The 20,435-nt window shown below is 36.6% G+C and overlaps 2 protein-coding genes across 2 annotated transcripts in view; one reads left to right on the forward strand and one right to left on the reverse strand.

Annotated features, from left to right (window-relative positions):
* Nucleotides 1-10,456, forward strand: part of LOC107710700 (centrosomal protein of 112 kDa-like) — a 57,158-nt gene extending 46,702 nt beyond the window's left edge. Inside the window, exons 7-9 of the mRNA XM_016515533.1 lie at nt 2,667-2,714; nt 6,757-6,831; nt 9,962-10,456. Of these exons, the coding sequence (XP_016371019.1) occupies nt 2,667-2,714; nt 6,757-6,831; nt 9,962-9,979 (141 nt within the window). The 3' untranslated portion in view covers nt 9,980-10,456. The remainder of the gene's footprint in view (nt 1-2,666; nt 2,715-6,756; nt 6,832-9,961) is intronic.
* A 6,595-nt stretch (nt 10,457-17,051) lies between these two features.
* Nucleotides 17,052-20,162, reverse strand: LOC107710701 (unconventional myosin-IXa-like). Its single transcript, XM_016515535.1, has 3 exons — nt 19,968-20,162; nt 18,519-18,640; nt 17,052-17,274 (listed from the first exon to the last, which is right to left on the reverse strand). Exons 2-3 carry the CDS (start codon nt 18,605-18,607, stop codon nt 17,076-17,078), a joined length of 288 nt encoding a protein of 95 aa, XP_016371021.1. The 5' UTR covers nt 18,608-18,640; nt 19,968-20,162; the 3' UTR covers nt 17,052-17,075.
* Between the last annotated feature and the right edge of the window lie 273 nt (nt 20,163-20,435).

Consider the following 20,435-nt stretch of genomic DNA (forward strand, 5'->3'; position numbering starts at 1 on the left):
AGGGTACGATTAAATTAATTTACATTTAACCAGTTTAATATGGAGAGGCACTGAAATGTAGACCTTCGTTTATGTGTTTTTGACCTACACTGTACAAGACGCAAGAACTGTCCGCTATTTAGGTTTGTATGTTAGCATGGACTCACTAACTTCAACGTTAGCTAGTTTTAACCAGAGATACCTTGCTGAAATGCAAGGTGACATTAACGTTCTGCTTGAGCTGATAAAAAACTGTTATGAGAGTATGACAAACAGAAAATTGGGATTAGAGTTGAATGCTTACGGACATTTTGTTCTGTTTTGTTTGGGTTCAGGAAATGGAATAAAATAAATTCCATTGCCAATTATCTCAGGATACCTGGAATCAGTGTTACAAGTACCCCAGGCACATCGTTTTTCCATTTTTGTAGCATAAACACCATCAAACCGAGGAAAGCTTCGGATCTTCCAATTGTTCTCTATGGTGCAATAACCTAAAAATGTCCGAGTTCCATTCCCCGTGCAACTGATACTCGACTGCCATTGACTCCTCTGCGTTCGAGGGGAGGGTCTTACTGATAGGTCAGTTCTCACTATTAACAAGTTGCTTATTAGCATGCCTATTGTTAACATATTGGCTGTTTATTAGCACTTATAAAGCATATGCTGCATGGTCATATTCTACATCCCTAATCCTACCCAATACCTAAATTTAACAACTACCTTACTAACTATTAATAAGCAGCAACTTAGGAGTTTGAGGAAAAAGTTGTATTTAAAATAAGGTGTGACCGAGAAAGAAAAAAAAAAGTAACAAAAAAAACCTATCAGTGGCCACAGTTCATTCTTAGCAATTTCCCCCTCAATGTCCTGGGTTTGGTTCTTGGTTAATCCTTAAAATAAATGTAAAAAAAAAAAAGATTGGCATTGTTTGCAGTGGATGACTACACCATGTGGGAGGAAAAATGTGCTGCAATGACTGCACAACACGTTGGCATGCGGAGTTCTTGGGATCAAAGCGTTTGAAGCTTTATAGGACTGTGTTGGGCTCCAGATTTTCTCAATAGCCACTTCTGACTTCCCCACAGATTGCGAAACCGTCCGGCTGCTTGTTTCATCACAAAGTTTATGCAGAAAAACAAGAGTCTGAACTTTGCTCTTATCAGAGAGTGGAGTGTTGAGATAACTATGTGCACTTGCGGGCAGGTTTTCAGCGGCTCTGGCCCCCTGTTCTGTGGGCACTGATGCTGGACTAATCAACAGCTGCATCATGTGTAGACGTGAAGCACAGCACCGCTCCGTTCTGTCTGGAAACCGCTGCGATAACACACTGCTGCCGTCCGGTTCCTTTGGCCTGATGATTCATTTTGAGTTCAGAGTCACATTACACTCACGCTGTGTTTGAGTAGTGTGCACTTACAAAATTTGCATTGAAATTTTTTTGACTGGGTCATTGTGACTGGTAAATTTGTAAATGCTATGCTGCTAATGTCACAAAAAATGGAATTGTGAAAATAAAGACTGTCTGAAAATATTTTCCCAGACACTTCCCAGAGTAATGCCTTTGTTTGAGCCAGAATACACCGTCAAACAGTATATGCTCTTCATAATGGCTTACTTATCTTGACTCTGTTGACTTACAGTTGACTTACTTTTTCACACCATGTGTGGATTTTTGACACTCTACAAATCTCTTTAGAAACAGTGTGAAAATTAGTTTGTTGGTATACTAACAATCGTATATTACAACATATATTATCTCTGCCTTGGAAATTTGCCCCCTATTGGGTGGGCACTGACCCCCAGTTGAGAACTATGCTGTTCAGGCTTATATTACATTTGTTAATTTCTCCAATGAAGTAGGCTTTTCCCAACTTGTGTTTTTAATAGCCCTAGTTCTGTAACCAGTTTAATCTCATAGTCTAAAACCTGAAATGTTCTTGCATGCACACTATTACTTAAAATAAACAAAAAAAACAAAAAAAAGTTGTGCATTATGACAAAAAGATGGCTGGCCACCAGGTAACTTAAAAATAATGATTAAAAACAAGCAAATAAATAAATAAATAAATACATAGTGATTTTGCTGTACCAATACATAGAAGTAATTGCTAAAAACAAAAACATGAAAAAAGGAAAATTTTAAATGTTTAATCAACCAACCTTTAGCCATTTTTGTCTCTTTGACTTTGAGCCTTTCTATAAATGTATTTATTTATTTTTATATTTATTTGTTTTCTTTTTTTCTGTGCAGCAAACGTGAAAATATTAGCTTTATTATGAATAATATTTCAGTCATGGTCCATCTCATTATGTGTTGAGACATGTGTCTTCTACAGGCTCATCAGAGAGAACAGATAGTGTGTCCTGGAAAAATTCCCATTGCTTACAGATTATGGGTTATGATGAGAAAAGACAAACTCACTGGAAGAAAAAAAAAATGTTTATTTTTTATTTTTTTTAAAGAAACGGAAATGGCCTTGCTGCACACAATGCCTCAGTGGGCTGAGGTCTGATCTCTGTAAACACAACCAGTGTAGGGAAGAGACTGTATTTAAGTGGCACTCTTTGAAGTCATTCCACATTGTTTATGACAAATAAAAGGAGGTCAGAGGTGTATGGGAGGTGTTTAGGACTTACCAGAAGAGGAGGAGAGTAAGGTTGTGTTGTATTGTCTGATTTTTCAGATAGAAAACCCCAGATATCTGCGTGAGAACCCTATCCCACTGTCTCCGGTAAGTGCTGACAGCTCCTAGTGGCAGAAACATGATTGATCTCCACAACTGCATATACAGTTAAATGACAATTCCAGGTAACACTTTAGGGACCAGTTCTCACTATTAACTAGTTGCTTATTAGCATGCATATTTTTAGCATATTGGCTGTTTATTAGTAATTATAAAGCACATATATATTTTTATATATACACTGAACAAAATTATAAATGCAACACTTTTGTTTTTGCCCCCATTTTTCATGAGCGGAACTCAAAGATCTAATACTTTTTCTATGTACACAAAAGGCCTATTTCTCTCAAATATTGTTCACAAATCTGTCTAAATCTGTGTTAGTGAGCACTTCTCCTTTGCCGAGATAATCCATCCACCTCACAGGTGTGGCATATCAAGATGCTGATTAGACAGCATGATTATTGCACAGGTGTGCCTTAGGCTGGCCACAATAAAAGGCCACTCTAAAATGTGCAGTTTTACTGTATTGGGGGGTCCGGGGGGGTCCGAAAACCAGTTAGTATCTGGTGAGACCACCATTTGCCTCACGCAGTGCAACACATCTCCTTCGCATAGAGTTGATCAGGTTGTTGATTGTGGCCTGTGGAATGTTGGTCCACTCCTCTTCAATGGCTGTGCGAAGTTGCTGGATATTGGCAGGAACTGGAACACGCTGTTGTATACGCCGATCCAGAGCATCCCAAACATGCTCAATGGGTGACATGTCCGGTGAGTATGCTGGCCATGCAAGAACTGGGATGTTTTCAGCTTCCAGGAATTGTGTACAGATCCTTGCAACATGGGGCCGTGCATTATCATGCTGCAACATGAGGTGATGGTCGTGGATGAATGGCACAACAATGGGCCTCAGGATCTCGTCACGGTATCTCTGTGCATTCAAAATGCCATCAATAAAATGCACCTGTGTTCGTTGTCCATAACATACGCCTGCCCATACCATAACCCCACCGCCACCATGGGCCACTCGATCCACAACGTTGACATCAGCAAACCGCTCACCCACACGACGCCATACACGCTGTCTGCCATCTGCCCTGTACAGTGAAAACCGGGATTCATCCGTGAAGAGAACACCTCTCCAAAGTGCCAGACGCCATCGAATGTGAGCATTTGCCCACTCAAGTCGGTTACGACGATGAACTGCAGTCAGGTCGAGACCCCGATGAGGATGACGAGCATGCAGATGAGCTTCCCTGAGACGGTTTCTGACAGTTTGTGCAGAAATTCTTTGGTTATGCAAACCGATTGTTGCAGCAGCTGTCCGGGTGGCTGGTCTCAGACGATCTTGGAGGTGAAGATGCTGGATGTGGAGATCCTGGGCTGGTGTGGTTACACATGGTCTGCGGTTGTAAGGCCGGTTGGATGTACTGCCAAATTCTCTGAAACGCCTTTGGAGATGGCTTATGGTAGAGAAATGAACATTAAATTCACGGGCAACAGCTCTGGTGGACATTCCTGCAGTCAGCATGCCAATTGCACACTCCCTCAAAACTTGCGACATCTGTGGCATTGTGCTGTGTGATAAAACTGCACATTTTAGAGTGGCCTTTTATTGTGGCCAGCCTAAGGAACACCTGTGCAATAATCATGCTGTCTAATCAGCATCTTGATATGCCACACCTGTGAGGTGGATGGATTATCTCGGCAAAGGAGAAGTGCTCACTAACACCGATTTAGACAGATTTGTGAACAATATTTGAGAGAAATAGGCCTTTTGTGTACATAGAAAAAGTCTTAGATCTTTGAGTTCAGCTCATGACAAATGGGGGCAAAAACAAAAGTGTTGCGTTTATAATTTTGTTCAGTGTATATAATTATAAAGCACAGTATATTAAGTACATGTAGTTAATTAATATTACTCAGTACTTAAATGTATAATTACACTGTAATAAGAACACCTTAAAATAAAGTGTAACCAGTTATCTTTATTATCTTTATAGTTATCGTGTGAACGGGCCTTTATTCTGCATAACCAGAGTTGAGTATGAAGCGTTACACAGTAATTACTAATTACTTTTCCTGATAATGCAGTAATGTAATGCATTACACTTGAAATTTATGTAATTTGATTACAGTTCCTAATGTCAATACAATTATGTTACTTAAAGCTGCAGTCCGAAACTTTTTTGTGTTCAAAATTTATATAATAAGTGTGTACACCATGAATCCATTTTCCAAACCGTGTTTTTGGCTTGTCCTGAATCACTACGGTACACCTATAATGTTAGTGTTTATCTATAAGTTAGTGTTTATATTCGGACTATTTAGACTGGTTCGGGGTAGGTACCGCTGCGAAGTAGCCCAGTACCTGCATGATTCGCTATAGACATAAACAGAGAGAAGTAGCTCCGGCTACAATGTTCTTCCGCTAGATGCACGCAGTTCTGTTTATTAACCACTAGAGCGCCAAAAGTTACGGACTGCAGTTTTAAGTTACGAATGCAATGTTAAAAAAAAAAGAAGTAAAAATCATGTTTTGCTCGTCAGTATGCCGTTTAATAAATCACCGGAGAATGCGAGCTAAAATGCAGATGAGTCCTACAACATTTAGATGCAATGAAAGGTTATATCATATTTCAAAATGTTGCACTCGATTTCACATATTTTAGTCTGGCATTATAGTTTAGGAAAAGTTCAACTAGTAAATGTGTACAAGTTTATGTCACAATAACACTAATATAAGTAAAAATAAATGACTCATTAGAATGCAATCCTCCGCTGGATTAAGCCGCTCGCCACATCACATTCTTCTTCTGAGGTAAATACAAGGCTTATTCCTCACAGCGCATCTTGTTCCAAAAACGAAAAGTAGCCCAGATGAACTTGATGAATCTTAACGCTTAGTTTACGGAGGTGATGTGGGTGTCTCAAGCCTGGTTTCACATGGATGATTATCGTATAGCGCGATGCGCGTGGGTGAGACCACATTACAGATAATTAACTCATACGGGAAAGACTGTACCTCACGTTGGTTTCAAACGAATTACTTTATCAGAGAACACTTCTGAATGCTTCATTTAAAATCAGACACTTCAAGCTTTCTTTAGATATATTTCTCATGTCTGTGTGTCAAGTATTCTGAGTTTTCGTTCATTTTAGTGACGCATTTCAGGAAGGTATTCACGGAGACTGAGACTGCAGGAAGCGCACACTGTTTGTTTTCCTAATTTTACAAAAGCCCAATATTTTGTTGGTATTGCGAGTGTATACAAATAAAAGACCTTTCAAATTATGTATTACTCTTATCTGTACGATCAAAAATTACGAAATTACGTACTTTTCGCTGTCATCAGGAATAAATGCAAGTAATCGTACAAGTTGCCATTTTGATACTTAGGCTATGTAATTTTTCTGTCAATATTAAATTACTGAAAGAACTATGAGTTTCACTTTGTAGTGTATTTTTTAGGTTTGATAACTTGAAAAGTAAAGTACAATTGAAAGTAACTTGAAAGTAAAGTAATTAGTAATTTGATTACTTTTCAAATGCAGTAATCAGTAATGTAATCAAATTACAATTTCAAAGAAGTAATTAGTAATTTGTAGTCAGTTACTTTTTTGAGTAACTTACCCAACACTGTGCATGACCATATTTTAGATCCCTTAATCCTACCACATGCCTGAACTTAACAACTACCTTACTATGAATAAGCAGCAAATTAGCAGTTTATTGAGGCAAAAGTTGTATAGTTAAAAGTTAGTTAATAGTGACAATTGGTCTCCAAACTAAAGTGTGATAAAATTTCAGTGAAAACATAATGCAAAATAAAGAACAAAGAAACAAATTATGAGAAAAAAACTGCAAATACAACAGTCAACTTAAAGCATACAGCAAGACACTGTCATTTCTCTTTGACTGCATGTTGTTCAAACATTAATAGTAATTATTAGTATTATAGTATTATTTCTTGAATTCTGCATTCAGATATTTAGTGCAACCAGTACTGTAGAACTGTTATTGTAACATGCTTTTATTAGTGTAGTATCAACAGAATGCACATTTTATCTTTCTCTTTTGTATTAATAGATTTACAACAAATCAAGTCTTGGAAAAAACAGCACCCTTTATGATGAGGCCGCCCCAGTGAAAGCTGATAAGGAGGTAGGAACATTATGTTCTCCCAAAGTGCTTGAAATTTGCTGTAATTGCTTTCAAAATGGCCCAGTCCCTTTAAAGGAGTAGCTGACTCCAAAATGACAATTGAAATTTGCAGTGAATAATGACTTGGACACTTTGCAATGCAAAAGAACAGAACAAAGATTCTGCTAAACATCTTAATTTCTTCTCAAAGAAAGACGTCCCCTACGGGTTTGGAACGATACGATTAAATGATGACACGAGTTTCACTTTTGATTGAACTAACCGTTTAACCAGTGATGGTTTTCTTCAGCGCTGCTGTCTTGTTGAGATTTGTCATCCAGCATGCTTTTCCACTTCTTAAGTAAATGCTGTGTGATGGCTGGTTGCTTTTAATAAACTCAAGAAAGCAATGCTGGATGACAGCTTCACACACCTAACCAAAGCAAGGCTCTCTGAGTTTCGCTTGTTTAGGGATGCCGACTTCTCTTAAGAGCTTTACAAACCCTGTTTGTGATGACAGTTTCCCCCTGTATGTGGGTTTAAGCTGAAAATCCCATAGAACAAGCTTCTCTTTGATGTCGTTTGACTGGAATTGTTGAATATACTGTGTGACCTGCTGTAATCACATTTCCTCTGGGAAGAGCAGTGCTCAATTAGGTCAACTTCAGTCACACAGCATCATCAGCCCTCGTCTTCACTAGAATACAGCTATTTCGCAAACAGCTGAATAGTCTTTTGAAACAGTCCTTAAGTCTCCAGGGCTGCCATTTGAATGATGAAGCCACCACATTAACTCCACACACTGTTAAGCAAAGAGATTCTAAGATTAGCTGAAACATTGTTTTACTGTAAGCAGAGTAAATAGCATCTGCGTAGGGCTGTTGAGCATGGTAATTAATAACAGGTGGCAGAAATGGCAGGCCAAGAGGTCTGCTTGAGTTAACATCAAGGCTGAAGAAATGTTCCCAGGTAATGGGGTGAAGGGTGAGTCAAACGTTCCTCAGGAGCTGCTAGGCTTTGATGAAGGGAAATGGTGCATGCGTTGCCCTTCGTTGCCTCTGATTGAAATGACTGTGCAGCTGAGGACAGAGAAAAACAAAGCTCATACTAGTTCTAGTATTCATCACTGCTCTTGCTGTGTGTTCTTGGCGTTGTGCCTCACTATCATTGTTTACTCTTTCTTCGTACCCTGAAATCATGAGTTCTGTCTTTATTTCACATATGTCTCCTGAAAACTTTGTCAGTAGACTAGTTTTACTACGTTTTCTTGTTTTGCTAGGACACATAGCATCTAAACAGCATTAAAGTTAGCATTTTGATGAATCACTCTGTTCAGTTAGTTGATTCATACTCTGATTCAGTGATTCATTTGCAGCATCACACAAAAGTGTTCAAGTCTCTATGGCCTATTTATAAAAAATATACTGTATGTAGATGCATATTACTGTTTATTACAATGTAATGGTATATTAGTGCATATAAATTCAAGTTTAGAAATTCAAATATTTAAAAAAAATGATGGTTATTTAATCAGTTATGGCTCATTAGCTCTAGCATTCTGCCCACTTTAAAATCAGACACAGAGATGAAGTAGTGCAGTAAGATCACAACTAATTTGAATAAATGAATTGTAGCATTTATTTGTATTAATTATCAAGGTGAGGGGGGATGAAAGTTGTGTGTGAATCTGTGCATCTCTGTCTACAAACAATGAAGCTGTCAGTTTAGTTACTTCAAAAACAGTGATTTTACTGCCTCCTTGCTGAGAAATATAACTACCGATTCAGTATCAAGTTGCCAAAACAGCATCATCCCACTGAGGTATGGACTCTACAAGACCTCTGAAAGTGTCCTTTAAAAGCAGATCCTTGTGGGGTGAAGCTGCCGTGGATCGAACGTATTGGTCCAGCACATCCCACAGATGCTCAAATGGTTTGGGATTTGGTGAATTTGGAGGCCAGGGCAACACCTTGAACTCTTCATCATGTTCCTCAAACCATTCCTGAGCAATGTGTGCAGTGTGTCAGGGTGTGTGATTCTGCTGAAAGAGGCCACTTCCATCAGGTAAACACAAAAATGGGTGTACCTGCTCTGCAACAATGTTCATGTAGGTAGCACGTGAATAGCTGGCCCAGGCTTTCCCAGCAGAACATTTGCCAGAGCATCACACTTTCTCCACCGGCCAGCTTGTTGTCACCCCACACTGCATCCTGGAGCCATCACTTCCCCAGGTAAATGGCCGTCCATGTGATGTAAAAGAAAACGTGACTCATCGGACCAGATGACCTTCTTCCACTGGTCCAAGATCCGGTTCTGATGCTTGCGTGCCCTTTGTTGACGACTTTGATGGTGGACAGGGCTCATCATATGCACTCTGATCTGCGGCTATACGCAGCCTCATACACAGCAGAGTGCGATGCACAGTGTGTTGTGACACATTCCTCCCTTAACCATCATTCAAATTTTGTGTTAACAGAGTAGACTTTCTGTTAGCTCAGATAAGATGGGATAGCCTTCACCTAAACCTACCCAGACCTTAATTTGTGGCCTTGTTAGAAGATGATCAACGATATTCACTTCACCTGACCTGTGACTGGTCATAATGCTTTGGCTCATCAGTGTTTATATACATTTCTCTCATATATTTTAAAATTCGTATTACATGTAGTAGGTTCTGTTGGGTTTCTTTTGTTTATTATTAGCCCTTAGTCATTTTGCGACACCTACAAATATTTGCAAGATTCAGATTACCTCCATTGATACAGTTGACAGAAAGGCTTTATCCATCACAGGAAAGCAATCTAGTCAGACTGAATTCACTTACTATTTTACTGGTATTAAAATCTGCTGCACATATTCATATTTTCAGATGGGAAATGACTCGCTATAATGCTGATCTATGCATTATGCATTTAACACTAACCTGAGCCATGATTTGATAGCCTAACACAGAGTAAGTCACAGTATTTTTTTCCCAATAAATCACCCTTTGAGTGTTTTACTTTTGAGTTTTAATATTGAAAAAAGAAGACAGCAGCTTTAAGGTGGTGATAATATATTTCCTTATGAGGTAATGCGGTCTATTTTATTTATTTGACTATCCCAGTTTGTTTATTTGCGACATTTCAGTTGTGTTATTTTTCCTTCATAGAGAAAGGCAGTGATTTGATAGAGATGTCATCAGTGTGACTGGGGAAGCTTTCTGGTGTTTATCCAAACACTGAACAGTCACCCAGATTTTGACTCTCAAAATAGCTGGAATCACAGATTCAACCCGCAGTGTGGCGCTAAAACGTAGCAGACGTTTTGTGAAAATATTCCCTGAGGAAATGTGTGAAACCAACGCTGGGCAAAGAAAAGACAGAACAGCTGCTCTCATCTCCTTCACACGTCTTCATCTCTCCTCCTCCCACCCTTCCATCTCTCCTTCTGCTCTTCAAAAAGCTCCACGTCTCTGTGAGTTTAACGCGAGTAAAAGCACCAATGTCATTCGCTTCACTGATTCCAGGGAATCTGAAAACCCGGAGGTGTGCGCTCGCCCGCCGCACCTTTTCAGACAAGAGTTTCAGAACGCCACTGATGTAGTTTGACAAACTTTTCTAAAAGCACCAATTGAAACTTCAAAAAAAAAGACAAGAAAAGAAAAAAAAGTGCCGCCCACGTTTGCATCTGTGCTGCCGGGATCTGTTTGACTGCGTGGCTTCAATCAGTGCAATCTTCTCCTCTGACAGGTCTCCTGTGGTCTCTGAGATTGCACAAGAAGAATCGTACGCTAAGCGAGAGACTGGGGCTTGTTTCTCAGGGTTGAGTGGAAGTAGGGCAGGTGACGGTAGCAAACAGCGTGCTTTGCTCTTATGAGATCGTTACAGCCTCCAGATAATGCTGTCATGAGACAACCTTCTATGTTTGGTTTCTATAAAATGTGTCTGGACGTTGATTTTAGTGTTTATTCATAAAGCCTTTTTTGTCGGACTAAATTGTGGGATATGTACTCGTATGGAGCTTCTAAGGGGTGTACATCTCAAAACATGAAAATGTGAATGCAAACACTTCTGGCTATGCATTTCATGCGTTGTTGTGTTCAGAAATGTGTTATAAAGCAAGCAAACATTGCGTTCTCGGGATTGCTGCAAGCAGACATTCACTTAAACTGTCTTCTACATTATGTGCAGTTTTTTTTTTTCATGATATTTCAAGGGATAGTTCAATCAAAAATGAAAATTCTATCACCCTTTCCTTCAAATTGTTCCAAACTTGTACAAGCTTCTTTCTTCTGTCAAGCACAAAAGAAGATATTTGAAAGAATGTTGGTAACTAAACAGTTGACAGTACCCATTGACTATTGAAGATAGAATTTTCATTTTTGGGTGAACTATACCTTTAATGTCATGATGAAGAGAATCTTACAGTTATAGTAACACATGTGGCTCATTAATGGCAGATATTTTAAGGTAAAGTAACTCTATTGTCCTCTTGAGCATGTACAAGAAGACCATGCATTGGTTAAGCCAGGAGCTTCCCCCAATTTTCAATACCACACCAAACCTAGCCTAAAATAAGTAAAAACGTCTTAAGCAATTAAGTAAACAATAAACTATCAAGTGATAAAATAAGAAGAAGCAAATTACAACACAAATGACAGAAAAGAAATATGCGTGTGTTTTTTTTTTCCTTCTTCGGTTTGGTCTAGCCTAGTATTCAGTTAGGACATACTACAGAAATCGAATAAAGTCATGATCAAATATAAAATAAATATCAGTGCGCAAGTGCTTAATTCAGTTCTCCTGCACAGTTTATTGCACTTTTAATAACTTATCAAACAAAACGAATGTTTTCTCACGGTTTGGTCTAGCCTAGTATTCAGTTAGGACATACTACAGAAATCGAATAAAGTCATCATCAAATATAAAATAAATATCAGTGCGCAAGTGCTTAATTCAGTTCTCCTGCACAGTGTATTGCACTTTTAATAACTTATCAAACAAAACGAATGTTTTCTCATTCACCCATGTTTCCATCTCACTTTAGCGTGTCAATAATGTTAAGCAGTCCTGCACTACATGTTTACATTTACATACCGCAATAAAAATACAGCAAAATCGTTATCAACTGAAATCTGTTGCCATGATATAAGGCTGTCAGTTTAATGCGGTAACTTAATTAATTAGTTATGAAAAAATAACACAATTAAAATATTTTAATACATTTAATGCACACGCCCCACCCCCAGACCTGTACATCATCTTAAATTTCATACAGTTGACAAATATGATGCAGGGCAACAACTCCATAAACGCAGTTATGCCCTAAAATTCAAGATATTGGGGTAAAAAAATACCCCTGTATGAGTTTTTGTCTCATATTTATGTCATATGATAAGCGATGTCAAACGAGCAGTGAGAGCAATATCATATCAATATGTTGCTTTTGTCCTGAATAGCATGAGTGCAAATGTGATTTTAAACACCAGTTCAGTAAATAAGAAGCTAACACTGTTATATTTTAAACACAATATTGTCTGTTTTTGCTCAACTTTGCTAATGCAAATATTACCTAGAATTGATGCGTGTCTCTCCAGGACTCTACAGTGCGACCATTTCAGTCGCATTTGCTACTGCATGCGACTATGAAAAAATATTTAGGAGCACCAGTGCGACTGACCTGATCAGCATATTTGTGTTTGCGCTCGGGGAGCTTCAATGGTTTCTACTTACCATGTGTTTTTGCAGCGTTGATTAATGTATCACACACATATGTGTTAATTCCTTGAACAGAATGTTAATCAGAATTCACTCAAGCCGCCACCTACTGGCTGTTTTAGTTTCATTTCTAAAGTATCATTTCAGTTATTTAAATCATTTAATATTTTTTATATTCAAAATGTTTTATTTAAAACATTAATCTCAACATGAATTTATGAATTTAATTGCAGTCACGCCACATCTAAGCCTCATTAAATGTCTGTAAATATACCTACATTCCACTTGTGTTCTTCTGTGCCACCTCTGTAGTGCAAATTAATTTTGTTAATACTGATTGTATTTGATCAGTAGCCTAACTTATTCTTATTCTATTGTTTTAATCAGAAATTTTGAGAAAAGCTTATAAATATACACTTTTGAATTTGACATAAGATGACATACTTTCCATAAAGTAAAAAAAAAAAAATGGCATTAAAAATGCCCCTGTAAATCACTTTAAGGAGTCAAATATTACCTCGTAATGGGAAGGCTCATTTTTGTTATTGATCAGAAGGTGCTCCTGAATTTTCTGACTGCGCTCCTAAATTTTTTAAATTAAGAGCGCAAATGCTCCTAAAAATAAAAGTAAGCATAGAGCCCTGGTCTCTGAGCAACAGCGGTGTTTAGTTTCTCAATGAATCCGCGTTTTGAACAAATCAAATTAATTAATTTTAATGAGTTAGTGAGTTTTAGTTTCTTATTTAGAGTATAATTTCGGTAAAGAATAAAAAATAAAAAAATAGCAAGGGATAGTTCACCCCAAAGTTAAATTCTGTCATCATTTACTCACCCTCATGTAGTTTCAAACCTGTATAACTTACTTTCTTTTGTGGAACATAGAAGCTATTTTGAAGACGGTTGGTAACAAAGCTGATTTGGTTAGGCTACCATGACTTTCATTGCGTGAACAAAAAAATACTGAGATTTTTCTTAAATCACCTTCTATTATGTTCCATAGTTTATGTTAGGCTGTTGTAGCCTACATGTTTATGTGTAATAAATTTTATGTTGAATCAAATCAAATATTTATTTCTAAAGCTACTATTTAATGTTTACTTGATACTTTTCTCATTTAACACAATAATAGCTTAAAATGATCTTTTGTGGGTATTTTCAAAGCCAAATTTAGTTTGCGATTAATTAAATTAATCGCCACATCATGTAATTAATTAGATTGCTCGTCCCACATTTTGAAAACCTCTAGATTAAGCATTTATATCTGCATTTGTGTACTTGTGACCAGTATGTTTCTGGTATAAGATACTATATATACATTTACATTTATCTGATGCTATTCAGAGTAGCTTACAAAGCAGTGTAAGATTAAGCACAATGTGGTGCTTAAGGGATCTGCTGGAGAGCCAGGTGAAGCGGGGATTTGGAGGGGCATGAGGTTGCTACTATAGGGAAACTGGACAAAGCTTTAGACCATTTGTGAAGATTTATTATCACAATTTCATCAAATTTGGTGCTACAGGATATTGTGATTATGTAAATGTTCTTGTCAGCCACCGGCAGCTGATGTGCTGTATATTACATACCATTAGCTTTTGAGAATCACAGAAGTGAAAGAAAACAAGGATTTCTCTCTCCCTGGAGATGATGAAGGCCTCCTAGGCTGTATTCATGTTTTTGATATGTAAATAAATACATTGTTTATGTAGAGCACATGAGATGTCTTCATTAATTGGGTTTGAATATAAAATGACACTGAGATATATACTAGGGCTGGGTGATATGTTATAAATAGTTTCACAATTCAATTAATACTTTATCCAATTACATTATGTAAAACCATTGTCTCTGCTTTCAACCCAACTACAGTAAAGCAACAATTCTGTCTGTGTAATTTTGATGCATTAAAACATCTGGCTTTTCATTTAATGCATTCATTTTAGTTTGTTCATCATGGGTCACAGTCTGTTCCATTGTATCAAATATAACAAGTATCACTGTGTACCGTGGCCAGCCTACTGATGAATACAGGTTGATGTCATAAAGCCATGTGTTTTAAATCAGCAGCTTTTAATAATGACATATGTATGCTCACTTATTACTTTAGCATTTCACAATAATGTATTTTCCCAACAGGCTGTATTTTCTTATTTATGATTATATATGTATATATATATATATATATATGAAGTTTTTGTGCCCCCAATCCCATCCATGTCATTTTAAATTAAGTATCTGCCAATACTGTGTGCTGATCAGATTTCTGTATTTTCCTAGTGTTTTAAGTTATCAAGTTCAATCCAGTGTATATGCTTGACAAAAAGCTCTGCAATGCATTGGGAAATAAAATACCGTAAAAATGTTGTTCCTTATCAGTTTTGTTTGTTTATTTATTTATTTTAAAAAAGTGCTAGGCCGAGGGACTGAGAGTGTGCAGGTTTGCAGATGCTACTGACATTGCATCAAGTATAATTTGATTTGTATCCACATCTTTATTTGTTTGATTCATTTTTACATTCATTTGCAGTATTTTTGTCCTCTCCATCTCTGTTGAGCGAGTTGGAAGACTTACCATAATGATTCTTGAAAATGTGCACCTTAAAATCCATATGCTTTTAATACTTATATTTTTCAGACAAACTGGCTTATTCGTCTAAATTAGAGTAACACATGAATTTGTGAAGTTGCAAATGCTCACAACTGCCAATAATTCTCACTTTAGTGAACATGATATCAGGCTTTGAAGGCTGAGCAAGTGCTTGTTCTTTCATTAGAGCAGTGCGGTGTCACGATTCGTTGTGGCAAGGGGAGAACAAGTCTCAAACTTCACTTGAATAGAGTTTAATACTGAAAACAAAGGGTACATACAACTCAGGAGCAAAATCAAACAACTAGTAACAAAGTTGACCGGACAAGGAATGAAGGAACTAATATACATAGGATAATTGACAAAACAGGTGCCAATTATCCTATGGCTAATTATCCTATGGCTAATCCCCGCCTCCAGGGCGGATCAGGCAGTTCAGGAGGCCATGGCGGAGAGAGACCCCCAAAAAAAATACTTGGAGAGGATAACAGGCTCTAAGGCCCTCTTCGAGGCCAAAACCGGGGACTGGAGCCCTCCCTGGGCTTAACGGGGGATCAGGAGCCCTCCCTGGGCTAAACTTGGGAACAGGAGCCGACACTGGAGCGAGCTCTGGGGTTGGAGCCGACACTGGAGCAAGCTCTGGGGCTGGAGCCGACACTGGAGCGAAAGCCCACAATCTCTTCCTCCGCAATCTCCTCTTTTGGGCCGAGGAGAGGGAGATGATCGTCGGGCTTGACAGTGGAAAGGCCGGCGAACTTGAGTGCTGAACGGCCGGCGGCTTGTGTGAGCTGCAGCCGGCGGGCTTGACTTCGGAACGGCCGGCGAACTTGAGTGAGCAGCGGCCAGCGGGCTTGAGTGAGCCACGGCCGGCGGGCTTGACAACGGCACGGCGAAGCGTGCGGCAGTTTCCATGCCGCGGGGGAAAAACAGGACAACAAAAGAAAACATTTTCAAAAAAACGGAAAACGGGGAGAAGGAGCGCCGCTTACTACTGTACTGGGTCCGGTATTCTGTCACGGTTGCCTTCTGGGACAAGACGAAGAACGAGGAAACGAGGATAAACTCAAAACTACAGTCTTTAATAAACAATCTAAAAGGGAAACACAAGGCAGGGCGAGACTCGCATGAAGCACAACTTCGACGTATAATACCTGACCAACTCAGATAACACCGACAGGAACATAAGTACATGGGGTAATTGACAAGACACACCTGGGAGCAATCAACAATCAAACACACGGGAAAACCAAATGAACAAACTATAATGAGGACAGGAACATAACCAAATAAGGGCATACAGAAACAGGAGGCAGGAACAGAGGGAAAACAAAACAAAAACAGACCATAAACGTGACAGATACTAAAATAACCAGGGTTATTACAGTTAAAACAAAAACAATAAAAAAGCCTTTTATTACTTGAAATATAATAAATAAAAATAAATAAATAACCGAGAAAAAAAATCAGCTAGTTGCAAAGGCGGATTTCTCATTTTCAACTAGTTTATATACTAAAATATCTATAGCTAAAACTGAATTAAAATTACACATATTATATGTATTATATAATGTAATTATATATATACATATACATATATATGTATATACAGTATATAAAAAATCACATCAAAATTACTAAAAATGTAAAATTCAAATGAAAATGGAAAATATAAAAATAAAAAAAATTATAATAGTATATGAACGGTACTAAAATAGCACGGATTCAAGCAGATTGAGAATGAAGGGCAGTAATGTGAGCTGATGGTGATGTGAAGCAGCTGTTCTCATAGTCGACACTGATACTGTCACATCTGCTCCAAACACAGCTCGAATAAACACACAGACGACAACAGCTTTACGTGTGTGTGTGTGAGTGTGTGTGTGTGTGTGTGTGTGTGAGTGTGTGAGTGAGTGAGTGAGTGAGTGAGTGTGTGGCACAGAATTAGGTCACTGTGTGTGTGTGTAACATATGCAAATGCTCACTCAATCACACACACTTAAGCACTGAAGCAGCAGAGCTGGGGTCTGCGAGTTTCTCACCTTGACGCTGTATTTGACTTTGCCGGCGTAGTGTCGGATGATGAACGCCGGCTCCATGACGGCAGGAAACTCGATGTAGCCGTTTCCCTCGTGCTGCCGCTTAAACTTATCCAGCAGAGTCTGATTAGACGCCTGCGGAAAACTGCAAGCCAACCACAACAACATTCACATTCACACCTAATCAAACACTCCAGTCTGCAATAATTCATCACTGTTTTATGACAGAAATGCTACTAAACAGAAACGGAGTTCAAACAATAATGATGTATCTATTAACACTATTGCTCATTATGAAAACAATGTTAAAATTTTCTTGTATAAATGTAACTTCTTTACTAAAATCAAAAAACTAATTTTGAAAATAAATATTTGATATTTATTTATAATAATATTTTCAGGCTTTTATCCTTTCAATCAGGTATAGTTAACTGAAACTTAAACTAAAAACATAAAAAAAAACATTTTTGTTACTTGAAATAAAATAAACTAACTGAAATAAAATATATAATAAATTGAAACTTTATTTCAGCTAGTTGCCAATGCAATTTTTTACTTTATTTAAACCTGAAGTACTAAAATAACTAAAACTGAAATAAAAATGTATGTATATATTACAAATAAATATCATATATTCATTTTCAAATTTTGATTAGTAAATATACTAATTGCAAATGTGCAAATATACAAATGATTGCAATATTTCATTTTCATACAAGAAAAGTCAAGGTTATATTTTCATAATATGAGCATAAAGTAAAAACTAATAAATTAAATAAAAAAATTAAATTTTTACATAATAAATATCTAAATTTTTTTAAGAAATAATAAAACTATAAAATGATTAAAAAAATAAATACACAAGAAAATTACTAAAATGTCAATTAAATTGAAAATATATAAAAATATAAAAATAAAATTGAATTTAAAATAAAATAAAAAACTAAAAAAATAATGTGTGTGTGTATATGTATGTATGTGTGTATATATATATATATATAGCAAAAACAGCAACATTACTACAACTTGGACTAAAATGGAAATGGAAAATATGTATAAAAAAACCTAATTCAAAATATTAATAAAAACTATACCATCATCTTAATTACACAAAAATAAATTTAGATTTTTATATTTGTGGTGACTTATCCAGTTTTCTGATGTTAGAACAATATAACAAAAAACAAAGATAATGATATTAAAGAATTAAATAAACATTAGTGTGAATAAATCCAATGGAACCGGCTTCTAGCTTAATATTTACTAAACATTTCTGTGAAATCCAAAGCAAGAACACTTTAATAATGGAAGACACAATATCTGAAAGCTGCATGATAACTGTGACTGGCAGCACTCTGTCAGATGCGGTTGAGCTGAGACGAGACTCACTTGCACTCCTCGTCCAGCAGGTGGAGCAGCGCGGTGGGTTTCTTGCTGATGAGGTTGATGCAGGCCGTGTTGTCGATGTAGTCGATCATGTGCCAGCTGATGCCCTCCGAGCGATACTCCTCCTGACAGACCAAACACACACCGCAAACCTTCTGTGTTACTGCAAACATACACTGCAGCTCGAAGGCTTTCAAAGGTCTGAATATGAAAACAATATTAAATATAATAATGCTTTTATTTAATCCTGTATCATATACACTAACAACATTACTAACCTCCAAGTTTAGGTCTTTTAATATTTTTTTTATTATTTCTGCAGCAGTTAGAATAGTTTCATACTAACAACAACAACAATAGTTATTATTATTATTATTATTATTTTAATAGTGCCTTCCAAACATAAATTGTAACTCGAAGTGTTTCAGAAAATAAATACAATAAAAACAACAACAATCATAATCATCATAATAATAATGTATATAATAACAAGTTTATAATGTATAAAATGAACAACTTTACTAAAATTCATAAAACTGATGCCTGATATTTATTAATAATATTATATATATAATTTATATAATTTTAATAATATAGTATTTCTTTTTAAATGTGTCTATATAGTTTTTTATGATCATATTATGAAAATGTCAACAAACAAAAAAAATAAATAAATACATTTTCTTGTATAAAATGAACTAAAATCAAAAACAATTTTTGAAAACGAATATTTGATATGTATTTATAATACCTTTTCAGGCTTTAATCCTTTCAATCAGGGTTATTATAGTTAACGGAAACTAAAACCAAAACCATAAAAAATGTTACTTGAAATAAAATAAAAAATTAAAATTAACTGAAATAAAGTACATAATAAATGTAAACTATTTCAGCTAGTTGCCAACGCAACGTTTCCGTTAATGTTAAGCTTTAAATGTCTATATAGTTTTTTATGCTTATATTTTGAAAGTGTAAAAGATCTTTCAATTTTCTTGTATAAAATGAACTTATTTACTAAAATAAAAAATTAAATAAAATTAATATTTCATATTTATTTTATTATTTATTTAACAATGAAAATAAGAAGTGTTGCCTTGGCAACTAGCTGAAATAAAATTTGTTTACTTTAATATTTTATATCGTTTCAGTTATCATTTATTTTATTTAAATTAACAAAATGTTTTTAATGGTTTTAGTTTTAATCGGTTTTAATGAATTATAATAACCCTGGAGTTGTTCACAGAAAAACATCAAATTTTTTCCTTGAATTATCCCTTTAAATAAGCACAGTATTCATATTAAACACATAAAAGATCAAGATTTAAACACACTTCAGGTTAGTCTATATTCTAAGACTCCAGTGTCGAATCAGTAATGAAATGTGATCATGTGAGCGCAGAACAGGACGAGTAAACGACGGCGCTCGTGTGATCAGATCCAGAGATCTGTTACCTGCTCCAGCTTGAAGACGTGCTGGTTGAAGTAATGCTGCAGCGTCTCGTTGGCGAAGTTGATGCAGAACTGCTCGAAGCTGTTGTTCTCGTAGTCCTCAAAGCCGAAGATGTCCAGCACACCGATGGACAGGATCTGAAACACACACACATCTCACATCAGGTCAATGTGAAACTGAGTGCCGATGCATGATTTCACCACATCATCATGACTGTCGGAGCTGATCGCTTTATTGATGAGGGAGCTCAGAGACATTGATGAACAATCAGTCACTGAAGTCAACTAGATAGAACCTGCCAATAATGGGAGGAAATGTGTGTACTAGGATTATTACTAGCTATTGTGCAAATGTGTGAACAAATATAATACACACACCTTTCACACAGCATAATCGTAAAATGTGTGTGTGTTTGTGAGATTTTATGTGAGTGTTTGTGAGTTTGTGTGTTTTTGTGAGTTTGTGTGAGT

This window comes from Sinocyclocheilus rhinocerous, unplaced genomic scaffold (assembly GCF_001515625.1).
Source record: "Sinocyclocheilus rhinocerous isolate Xijiao unplaced genomic scaffold, SAMN03320098_v1.1 scaffold627, whole genome shotgun sequence".
In the NCBI taxonomy this organism is placed as follows: domain Eukaryota; kingdom Metazoa; phylum Chordata; class Actinopteri; order Cypriniformes; family Cyprinidae; genus Sinocyclocheilus; species Sinocyclocheilus rhinocerous.